Here is a 12,317-nt window from a genome sequence, read left to right as displayed (position 1 = left end):
ATCTAGGAAACTTATTCCCTCTGACAACTATGGTATACAATCTATAACAGCAGAAAACATCCCACAAGACATATCTGGTACTTTGTTTATTATGCCAGTTGTGTTATATCATATCCTTTAGGTTATGGCAGGAAATGTCTGGAACTCATTTTTGTGTAGCTCCTAATTGTCTGGGTCTAGAGGCAAAGGGGCAGCACATCTTTGGTGGGGGTTTTTTTTTTTTTAACAACAATTTGTCCAAGGGTCTGCTATCCCATCTGACCCTTCTCTAAATGACTGCAACCCTAACCTCCTCTCACTAGCACTGAGAGAGCAAGCAGGCAAAGAGCAAAAACTTCCTTCTTCTATGTCCTTATATAGGCTTCCAGCAGAATGTGTGGCCCAGATCACAGGCAGGTTTTCCCAGATCAAAAGATCTGGAATAAAGGCATGCCATCCTACCTCAATGATCCAGATTAGAAGTGGATCTTCCTACTTCAAATTAAACTAAAAACCCAAACAGATGTGCCCTCTATTTTTGGGTTCTAGTTAATTCCAGACGTAGTTAGGTTGGCAACCAAGAAGACCCATCACAGTCTGAGAGTAACTCTCAGCAGCTTTATTGCTTACTTTGGGAGGGTGGGGCCTAGTAAATCTGGTCAGTTTCAGGAACTTCCTGAAGCTGTTTTGAGTTGTTTATCCTTCTCGCTTAAGGAGCCTTCCTGCAAGATGTAGTGCTTCAATGTACAGTTTCTAGGAAACAGTTAAGCAACAGGAAATGGGAGTTGAGCTTAAGCTTGGATGAAAAACAAAAACAAAAACCACAATCTTTTCCACAGACAGGAAGGGAAAATCAAGTCAGGAAAAATCGGCTGAAATAGAGATAAAAATAAAATATTATATGTAATGCATACATTTTGTGAGTGGGCAGGAACTGGGGCCTAGGATTCCTTTCTCATTGCTCATGCATGCTGGGCAGACACTCTTGCCTTACTTTTGAGCTCTATTCCCAGACTACCATCAGTCTTTGATCAAGATCGCAGATGTGCCCCTATTCTGAACATTTTTTTGTGGCCTTTGTGATGTCTCCCTCAGGGCCCTTCCCCTTCTCCAAGCAATCATCGATATACTTTTTGTCACTGTAGGGTTAGTTTGTGTTTTCAAAACTTTTTAAAATAGAAAAATAATACTTAAGAATTTTCCATTCAAAAAATATTTTAGGCTTTGATTCCATGCGCCTTTGCTTATAGGAAGTGTGAAGTACCTGGAGATGAGAAGGCTGGTCCCCACATAGCCAAAGCGTTAGTGAGAAAATGCCTGGGAATGAGTACCTAGTAGACTGTGATTCATTAAACCTTTCTCCAGTCCTCAAAAGGGGCGGGGATGGGGGACATTGAAAGAATGAACAGAAAACTTGTGAATTTGCATTAATAAAAATTTGCATGTTCTATTTATACAAGAGAACTAAAAATAATTTTAAGGCGTTGGGCCATATTTATTATGCAATCTTCATACATAGATTACTTAAGCTGGAAACTCATGGTTTTTAAAAGTCAAGCCAGAGCCGGGCAGTGGTGGCCCACACCTTTAATCCCAGCACTCAGGAGGCAGAGGCAGACAGATCTCTGTGAGTTCAAAGCCAGCCTGGTCTATAGAGTCAGTTCCAGGACAGGCAGGACTATATAGAGACACTGTCTCAAAAAAACAAACAAACAGCAAAAAAGAAAAAGAACAAAGAAAAGGAAGAAAGACTAAAATGTTTTTTGTGTAGCAGAGGACCTGGGTAGATTTCATTTGACTCACTGGCTTCTTAAATACTTAGAAGGCAGAGTAGAAAACTGAGAGATCTGATTCTGTAACGGTCATTTGTGCAGAGTTTATAATTAGGAATTAGGTTACAGAGTTAAAATGATCATAACATCACTTTTACTATAATTATGTAAATATTCTTCTATGTAAATTGTGATTTCTACTCATACTAATTAACTAATTTATACTCATCGCTAATTTCCGTGATCTTTTATGGTACTGTATAGATGCTGCTTTAACACACTGCCCATGCCTTACCTCTAAAGCAGAGTGCAGAGTATCATAGCACTTATGCTTTTGAACTAAACTTTCTTCTTCTCTTCTTCTTCCTCCTCCCCCCTCCCCTCTTCTTTTTGGTTTTTCAAGACAGGGTTTCTCTGTGTAGGTCTGGCCGGAACTAAACTTTCATTTACTTTTTTTTTTTTTTAAGGTTTAATGAAGAGACTAGAGGAGGAGATAAAGTTTAATTCATATATGGTCACTGAAAAATTCCCAAAAGAATTAGAAAGCAAGAAAAAGGAATTACATTTTTTACAAAAAGTGGTTTCTGAGCCAGCTATGGGCCAGTCTGACCTTCTCGAACTGGAGTCTAAAGTAAGTGACAGTCACCTTCTAATTCCCCGCTCTGTCTGTCCTGTGAAGAGTACTTGCACGGTTCCTACTCGTGACTCTAGAGCTAGCCTGGGCTAAGGGCGGACAGCTCTGCTGATGGTTTGTCCTTGTGAAAATTCTAGAATGTCGTGTTCTTGCTTCAGAATAACCATAATAGAATATCAGATTTTGGTTTAGTTTTATATTTGAAGCTTTTCGTGTATGCTTTGACTAGACTTTATTTCAGTGCTCGCTGACTCTGGTAACGTATTACAACGTTTTGTTCCCTATAAATAAAACACTGCTCAGTTGTACATTTTTAAAAGTTATGAAAATTGAAAGGTTTTTATTTGCTGGTTCTTTAATTTATTTAATAGTCTCTCTAATTAAATGTCTAATTCTAACCATATCGCTCTGTTAATTTACTTAGACAACATAGACGTCCAAGTCAGATATGACTTAAATTTGAGGTCACAGGTTAAAGGAGAGCCTCGACTTTGGAAGGATGGATGTACTGGGGGCCATGTTTGATTTTGTTTCCTTGTTGAGAGGCTGGTGTTAGTCAGTTTTATTACTTTAGAAAGGGTAATGATCAGTGTAAATAATACCTATCAAAGGGCCACAGACCCTTAGGATAGTAGGAGTTTTGGATGTTCCAGGTCAGCTTTCAGCTGGGTTCATGAACTCCCTGTACTCTGCCTCTGGGGAATGTCTGTCTGGATTACATGGTGACTTAGTGACTTGTAAGTCAGAGCTGAGGTATGTGGGTAACTCAGGTTTGTAGAATGTACCTTCCACATAACAATGTAAGAATAGTTCCTATAAATACTTCAGGATCATGTAGGCACGTCGGATTCAATCTGTAGAAGTAATCAAATTGTACAAATATTGCTATTAAATTTAAGTTGTTTCTAAAAGTGCTTATAAAAGTCCCCTCTTACAGTAGTTGGAACTCTGCTCCTCATGACTTCAGAAATGGTGAGAACTGTAAACAAGCTGTGTGTGCTTGGTGTCTCTACTGAGTTCACTAGTTTACATGATCACAGGGAGGGCTGTATGCTTGTCTGCTTCTTTGATTGGTTGGTCGGTTTTTTTTTGAGAGAATTCCACTGTATAGCAGAATCTGACTTTGAAATATCTATCCTCCTGCCTCAGCCTCCCTAGTGCTGGAGTTTGAGGTGTGCACTACCACTCCTGGCTCTCACAGGGAGAGTTTGAACATGTCTCACTTTTATCCTCTTAGGTCAATGAAGTAAACACGGAGATCAACCAGTTGATTGAGAAGAAAATGATGAGAAATGAGCCGATTGAAGGCAAGCTCTCGCTGTACCGGCAGCAGGTAGGGCCTCTGTCTTGGCACACTTACTTAAGTCTGTAGTTTGTGGGGAAGGCCGTGCTGTCTGTAAGGTGAGGAGGAAGCACAGAACAAAGGCTTTCTGTCATCACTAACCTCCACGTTGTAACAGAGACACCAGGAGGGCAGCAGCGTGCCTGTTTCTGTGAATGTGCAATTCTGTCTTCTAAACGACACGTTTATGTGAGGTGGTGTGAGTCAAAACATACGGACACTGTCAGATTAAAGTATTGATTTGTTAACTGTAACTTTGCTGTCCATTTTTCAAGAGATGTAATTATATGATATACAGCTTCCAACTTTCAAATTCTTCTGCTTCTTGACTGTTGGAGTTAACTAATAGCTTCAACACTGTTGGATATAGGGAGATGCTGGGCACTTTGATCTGGAGGGATCATGTTTCTCCGTTCTGTGAGCTCTGAGCTCCGCAGCTTGGGCTGAAGTTTCTGTTTCTGTTACCTGCCTACACCACAGATCCCAGAGTGCTACTTCACTTCCTTGTCTTTTAACATGGAGTGCTTGCATATGGGGAAACACTCCTCCCTTGCCCCTCTTTTTAGTTATTTTTAATAAAAAGAAAAATAGATTTTTAAAGGGTTTGTACTAGACAGTACCTTTCTGTCACATTTGTTTTACCCTGTGGTATTTGTCTGTGCCACAATTGGCCGATAGCCTTCAGAAACATGAACACTGTGATTCATCTAAGAAAATTCCCCAGGGCTGGGTTTAATGGTATCAGCCCACACCTTTAATTCTAGCACTCAGAAGGCAATGGCAGGAGGATCTCTGTGAGTTCAAGGCCAGCCATAGTGAGCTTTAGGATAGCCACGACTACATACAGAAACTCCATCACAATCAATCAATAAAAGGGAGGGAGAGAGGGAGCAAGGAAGGAAAAGAAAGAGAAATAAAGGTAATTTTCCAGAGTTGTAGCTCACATAAATGCTCATTTACCTTTAAGAGCAGCCATTTGGATTATGTAAACACATGCACAAATCTGATGATTCTGATGTTTAACTTAAAAAAAATATTATTTTATATTATATTAATTATATTAATTAATATATATTAATAATATAATATATTAATTAATATAAATACAATATATTTATATTAAAAATTCTATATATATTTATTTTATATATATATTTTTTAAATTTTAAATATATATAATTTTATATATATATATGGTGTTCTGTCTGCATGCATCCGAAAAGGGCATCAGATCTAGTTGCTGGGAATTGAAGAATTGAAGTCAGGACCTCTAGAAGAACAACTAGTGCTCTTAACCTCTGAGCCATCTCTCCAGCCTCCTGGTGTTTAACTTTAACCTACATCTTATTTATTAAAATTCTGGAGAGATGACTCTGCAGTTAAGAGCAATTGCTGCTCTTGCAGGGGACCCCAGTTATGTTCCCAGCATCCAGGTCAGGCAGCTCACAATCACCTGTGACTTCAGCTCCAGGGGATTTAAATTGAACGCCTTCCGGTCTCCGTGGGCATCTACATACAGATGGCATTCGAGCACACATGCTCAAACACACACACACACACACACACACACACACACACACACACACACACACGCACACACACACACTCACAATACAAATAAAAATAAATAAATCTTGGGCTGGGAAGATGGCCCAGTGGTTAAGTGCACTTACTGCTCTCCTGGAAGACCCCAGTTCAGTTCCCAGCACCCACATAGCAACTGACAACCTCCTGTAACTCCCATGTCAATGCTCTCTTCTGACCTCCATGAGCTTATGTACATACATGGTGCCATGCGAACACTGAGACAGACACACATATGCATGACAAATATTGTTTACATCTTTTTTTTTTTTTCCAGAGCTGAGGACCAAACCCAGGGCCTTGTGCTTGCTAGGCAAGCACTCTACCACTGAGCTAAATCCTCAACCCCTTAAATCTTTTTAAAATGTATCATATGTAGTAGATATTTTGGCTTTTTATTTTTAAAATATTGGTATTGACTTTAGTGAGCTGAACTGCCTTGTAGTTCTGAAAATAGATATTCTTATTTTCTTCCAATGAGTGGAAACCTACCTTGCAGACAAACAATGGATGGGTCTTATTCTGTATACTAGAAGGTGTTTTCAGTGCCCTTCAGAGCTACTGAAGAAGGCTTGAATATTTTACTGTTGCATATTTGGATTTTAGTGGGTTTTTTTTTTTCCGGCATTTGTCTTTCAGAATGTTTTGAGTTTGAGAATACACATTTTGCTCATGGTGAATACTAACTGATGAGAATGGACAGCAGAGGCAGCAGTGTTGGTCAGGAGCAGCAGAGCTGGTACTGACAATTTACACTGACGAAAATCCAAAGACTAGATCATTTCACAAGGTAACAGGAAACTGCATGTATTTCTTACTTTATTTTCATATTCAATATCCAATTAGGCATCCATCATTTCTCGTAAAAAAGAAGCCAAAGCCGAGGAACTTCAGGAAACCAAGGAGAAGTTAGCCAGCCTAGAGAGAGAAGTGTCGGTGAAGACCAACCAGACCCGGGAATTCGATGGCGCTGAGGTTCTGAAGGGAGACGAGGTCAGTTGAGACATCTCGTGGATCATGTTATGACAGTGAGGTTTTGTTTGAAATCACTGATGTGTTTAGTTTTCTTAAGTGTATGTTGATGAGAAGTTAATCTCATTTTGTAAAACTTACTGAAAGCTGAAGGATTAAATATTAAGCCTGGGAGGCGGAGGCAGGCAAATCTCTGTGAGTTCGAGACCCTGTTTCAAAAAGGAAAAACAAACAAACAAACAAACAAACAAACAAACAAACAAAAAATATATATATATACACATAAAGTCTTTTTTGAGGTAATATTGAAACATTCTGGATATAAGACATGAGAGACTGATGTTTTGTGAGATAGAATTCTGGAGTTTCACTTAGCTTTTTAAATTGTGTCGGTGTGTGTGTGTGTGTACACGTGAATGCAGTATAGGTAGTTGTGAACCACCTGATGGATGGGTGCTGGAATTGAACTCAGGTCCTCTGGAAGAGCAATACATGCTCTGAGCCGTCTCTCCAGCCCCAGTACTTTCACATTTTAGTGAAGTGGATTTACTTATATTGGATTTATTTAAGTATTAAATTATAAAAACAAAGCAAAACTAGTAGAATCAAATAGATAATAAAACTTGATCTTTGTTGATAAATGTATTTCCATAAGAAGCTAAGAAAATAGCACTAAATTACTCTGTCAGTGGTATGTGTTTGATTAGCACCTGTCAAAATGACCTCATCTGACATGCTTATAAGTTTTTAAATATGCATTTCTCTGTTCTTTAAGTTTTGAGCAATGCTCTAATGGTTGCATTTATTGCATCAGACTCATAAGTTAGTGGGACAAATAATACTGATTACTGATAGCTGAACTCAAGCAGCAAAAGTTCCGTTCTTCATCATTTTTCCTTAAGTTAGCTCAAGAGCCCCTGAAGGGTCAAGGCAGACATCTTGGATAAAGGAGTGACTGAAGCCCGGAGTCCTGTCTCTGCCCCGTGCTTTCTTACTCTGCAGTCACGTGACAGGCCCCACCTGGATTCCCACACCATGTCTGTGCTCTTCACTCTCTAACAGGCTGTTGCATTTTATCTCAGCTCCTGCTCCTCAGCAGAGGCTGCTCATGTCCAGACCTCATGTTGTACTTGGAGAAGTTTTTGAGTTCATACTGTGAAAAACTGGCTGTGTCCCTTCACTGTGCCAAACACTGGATTATTCCCTGCTGTAGATGTTTCCCCCAGTGCTTCCGAGTGTAGCCTTCCAGTGTGGCAAGTAGTGACTTGGAGAAGGCAACATTTGGTTGAAAAAATTCCCTTTGAGAGTCAGATGTGAGGCTCGAGCCTATCATCACGGCACTCACTGGGGGCCCCAGGCAGCAGGGATGGTGGAACTCTTAGGCTAGCCTAGGCTACAGTATCTCAAAACAACAACCACACACACACACACACACACACAAAAAAAAAAAAAAATACCTCAAAAACTAAATTTCTTTGGCTTTTAGCATCTACTTCCAGATGGCTATCAGACACAGCATATTTTAAATGGTACTTGGAAGCTGAGTGTGTGCTTCATGGCATTTTTGATGTCCAAGAAACAAAAAGGTTAATTATGCAGCAATTTTGCTTACAGGGGCCCATGCTGCTTTCTAGCGTTTTTATCTAAGTGAAGGCCCAGTGACGGGAGACTCTAACTGCTGTGATCACAGTGCCATGAATCATGCCTTGAATTCTCTCCATGCAAATGTGTAGGGAAAGAACCCAGTGACAAACTGATCATTTCATTTTGAGACATCATGTTGTGTTGAGGTAGCTTATGGCAGATCAAGAATATTTTTGAGTGGAAAAGATAGCTTTGGAAATGCTATGGTCAACTTAATTTTTGCATTATGTCTGATCAAAACTAGAACAAATCAAGTAAATTATTTGGCAATTACCTAAAAGAACAGAAGGTATTGGGGAACATTATGCATAATTTTATAAAGAACAAATCTTGGTAGACCAAATTTTATTTTCAACTTTGATAGAGTGATAGGCCATATGGGCAAAAAGAAGGAAGTTTGTTCTACTTAAAATTATGTAAGATAGCTGGCCTTCACTGAAGTTTCTTATTTGGTATCAAGTGGTAGTCACCCCCCACAACACACCTCATATTTAAAAATGTATCTGTCAAAGCACTTGTGAGAAGGTGTTAAGAAATAGTAGTATGCCAGACGTGGTGGCACAGGCCTTTAATCCCAGCACTTGGGAGGCAGAGGCAGGCGGATCTCTGTGAGTTCGAGGCCAGCCTAGTCTACAGAGTGAGATCCAGCACAGTCAGGGCCACACAGAGAAACCCTGTCTTAAAAAAAAGAAGGAGGAGGAGGAGGAGGAGGAAAAAATGAAAAAGAAATAGTGGCACAAAGCCGGGTGGTGGCTGGCTCATGTCTGTAATCACAGCACTCAGGAGTTTGAGGCAGGGGGATAGCCAAAAGTTTGAGGCCAGCCTGGGCTACATAGTGCCAGGCCAGCTGGGATTTCATAGTCTCTGTCTTAGAGAGACAGAGAGAGAGTGTGTTTGTAAAGAGTACCGTGACTGAACCACATGCAGAGTGAAGAAGCAGGGCTGACATTTTTGAGAGCTTCTCATGCAGAGCTCTGTGCTAGATGTTTTCACATAACTTGTTTTCTTATTATAAGAACATTATTATCATTTTTACTGTACAGTTTAATGACACTCAGGGAAATGATAGCATTGCACAGCTAAGATTTGTGCAAAGTAGAATCTGTATTTCTGTTTACCTTGAATGGATTCATTGACTCGTCTGAGGAGTTTCCATCTGCAAAATGAAGATGATTATCTCTAGGGAAAGCACATTAAATAATTGATATCAAAGCTTCTGACAACTCACAGATGCAGTTACCACATAGCATGTGGAGTAGTCATTCCGTGGGGTGCTGAAGCATTTACTTATATTGTTCTATTATTAAATAAAACTCAGGAATCAGATATCAGGATAAAAACCTGATTGATCAGAGAAGCAGCCAGTGAGTTCCTCTCTCTCTCATTCCCTGATCCAAAAAGGCCTACAAATCTTTCTAAGCCCCTCCCTACTACTCCCTGTGTCTCTCTATTTGTATCCTGGGTCCTCTAACACATGTATGGCTAATTCTGGCCAGCTAATCACTAACTCTGCCCTCTGATTCAAAGTAAACTTTATTGTCTGTCTTGGAGTGTCAGTGTGAACAAATGTCCCACAACATTTCCCCCTTTGGTAACAAGGAAAATTGTAACTATAACTATCTAGTCTTTAACCCATCAGACCAGAGAAAGATATAATATTACCTGAGTAAACAGGAAGTGCCAAGCAAACAACTTCCCAAACTATAGAAATGACAGAGACATCTGGCTACCTGGAAAGTCATCCAAGGTTCCTCTGCAACATTGGGGCATCCATCTTCAGCCTACAGGCCTAGAATATTTGACAGACTTTTATTTGAAGCAGGAATTTTGAAGGACTGTCCTACCTTGTCTTGGCAAAGTTTGGCAGTTGCCTTCTTCTGTGTCACACTTGTCCAATTTAGACAGCATACTGTCAGCAAGTCGAGGAAAAGGCAGTTTCTTGCCCAGTGGCTAACTTTGCCACAATGAAAGCAAACTCCATATGGGGGTTCTTCAATGCCTATCATCCCTTTTTGAAGTAAATTGGTGCTGCCAGGAGCAGACGTGTCTCACTGTCATGAAAAGCCTTATGTTATTAAAACATCTTAAATGTCGTATTCTGTAGGTCTCTGAAGCGTTTGAAGACCACCTGTCTATCTAAAATATATCTCTCTTTGACTTTGAAAACATACCTCACATGGGTACAAATTTGATTGATATAGATAACTAACTACTAACCTGCATTTCTTTATTATTCTAAATAGTTTGTAATAATAATTCTTAAGGACTAGAACTTTAAATTACTTTGTTAAATGAGCTGTATAGGTACAATACCTTAAACAAGAATACAAATATATACAGTATAACAAAAACAACCTTAAGTTTATATCAATATACAAAAATCCATACCAATGTAAAACATGAGACTACTCAGTTTTTTTTTGTTTTTTGTTTTGTTTTTTTAGTTTAAAAGTAAATTCAGTAATCTATCCTTTTATCCTATCATTCCTATATCTGTCCTTTTGCTTTTCAGAATGAGATCCCTGAATTTAATCTCCTTTGCTTAGTTTCCTTCCTGACTATAACCAATAACTAGCAAGCAACCACTGAATGACCAAAAACCACCTACCCCACCTCTTTGGAATGTGGGTGTCATGTTCCTTTTTTTTTTTTTTTTTTTTGGTTTTTCAAGACAGGGTTTCTCTGTGTAGCTTTGGAGCCTGTCCTGGCTCTCGCTCTGTAGACCAGGTTGGCCTTGAATTCACAGAGATCCACCTGGCTCTGCCTCCCGAGTGCTGGGATTAAAGGCATGCTTCACCACTGCCCAGCAGGTGTCATGTTCTTAAAATTACTTTCTGTTGTCTGGGGGTGATGGCATCTTTAGGGGACCCTGAAAATTTTGAAATAATGATCAAGTCCTGGAAGAGCTAGCTGTTGTCCAGCCTCAGTGTGATGGGAATGTGCCGGGCTCATCTGAAGTCCTGACTGGGGTAGTCTATGAGGCTGGACCATCTTATCTAACCACTTTGAAGTTGTCCTGAGCAGTTTTTAGTCCAAAGCTGACCTTTGGGTGGTGTTTGTCAGCTTAGTGACATTACCATCATCCAGGTGGATTTATTTTTATTTATTTATTTTTGAGTTTTTTTGAGACAGGGTTTCTCTGTGTAGTTTTGGTGCCTGTCCTGGAACTCACTCTGTAGACCAGGCTGGCCTCAAACTCACAGAGATCTGCCTTGCTCTGCCTCCCGAGTGCTGGGATTAAAGGCGTGTGCCACTGCTGCCCAGCCCAGGTGGATTTATTGTTGGAGGGCCCCATCATCATCTTTAGGTCACTGCCTGGAATGGTCATGGTTCACTGCAGAAAACTTAAACATTTAAAATGTCATATGTAGCAGTTCGTCAAGAGGTTAAAGGACCACAATTTGTTAAGTACATCTAGGGTACACCAACTTAGTTACTAGTTACCTGCTTCAGACTCAAGCCTGAAATCATGTGCAGGAAGCTAGATGAAGCCTATTTCTAGAATTAGTTAGTACTCTATATGACCATTAATATCACAACAGAAAGTTTATGCATTTTGAGATAATATTAAGAAAATTCTTTAAAACTTAAGAAAAGTTTTAAAGAGTCAAAATAGAACCAAGAATTGAGATTAGTGGTAATAAAATGGTCCCCTAATTTTGGCTTTTCTTCTGTCCCATATCGGGTGGCTCTTCTGACATGAGACAGAGATTTTAGATTTTTCTTTAACAAGCATGTTTGGGTTTAAAGAAGGAGAGAGCCACTCTCCAGCTCCAAAGCCAGCTTTAATTTTTAATTGAACTTGGACTGCAAAAAGACCATTAGCATTCTATGTCTGTAGAGAACAGCAGAAACACACATTTGGGAAGATTTATCAAATTTTATCCTGTTGTATTAGTGCAAACAAATATCCCACAACACAGTGCCACTACACATAGTATGTGAGTAGTCATTCCGTGGGGTGCCACTACACATAGCATGTGAGTAGTCATTCCGTGGGCTGCCACTACACATAGCATGTGAGTAGTCATTCCGTGGGCTGCCACTACACATAGTATGTGAGTAGTCATTCCGTGGGCTGCCACTACACGTAGTATGTGAGTAGTCATTCCGTGGGCTGCCACTACACGTAGCATGTGAGTAGTCATTCCGTGGGGTGCCACTACACACAGCATGTGAGTAGTCATTCCGTGGGGTGCCACTACACGTAGCATGTGAGTAGTCATTCCGTGGGGTGCCACTACACATAGCATGTGAGTAGTCATTCCGTGGGGTGCCACTACACATAGTATGTGAGTAGTCATTCCGTGGGCTGCCACTACACATAGCATGTGAGTAGTCATTCCGTGGGGTGCCACTACACATAGCATGTGAGTAGTCATTCCGTGGG

At 40.1% G+C, this 12,317-nt stretch overlaps 1 protein-coding gene across 6 annotated transcripts in view; it reads left to right on the top strand.

The window, feature by feature from the left end:
* The window catches only part of Ift81 (intraflagellar transport 81), a 155,747-nt gene that overhangs the window by 104,544 nt on the left and 38,886 nt on the right, over window positions 1–12,317 (top strand). For all 6 annotated transcript variants that reach the window (XM_059249699.1, XM_059249698.1, XM_059249700.1 and 3 more), the window contains 3 exons: window positions 2,219–2,382; window positions 3,623–3,718; window positions 6,158–6,304. In XM_059249699.1, the coding sequence (XP_059105682.1) occupies window positions 2,219–2,382; window positions 3,623–3,718; window positions 6,158–6,304 (407 nt within the window). The remainder of the gene's footprint in view (window positions 1–2,218; window positions 2,383–3,622; window positions 3,719–6,157; window positions 6,305–12,317) is intronic.

The sequence above is a fragment of the Peromyscus eremicus genome, chromosome 23 (assembly GCF_949786415.1).
Source record: "Peromyscus eremicus chromosome 23, PerEre_H2_v1, whole genome shotgun sequence".
Taxonomy (NCBI): domain Eukaryota; kingdom Metazoa; phylum Chordata; class Mammalia; order Rodentia; family Cricetidae; genus Peromyscus; species Peromyscus eremicus.
This window is presented reverse-complemented; position numbering and strand designations above follow the sequence as displayed.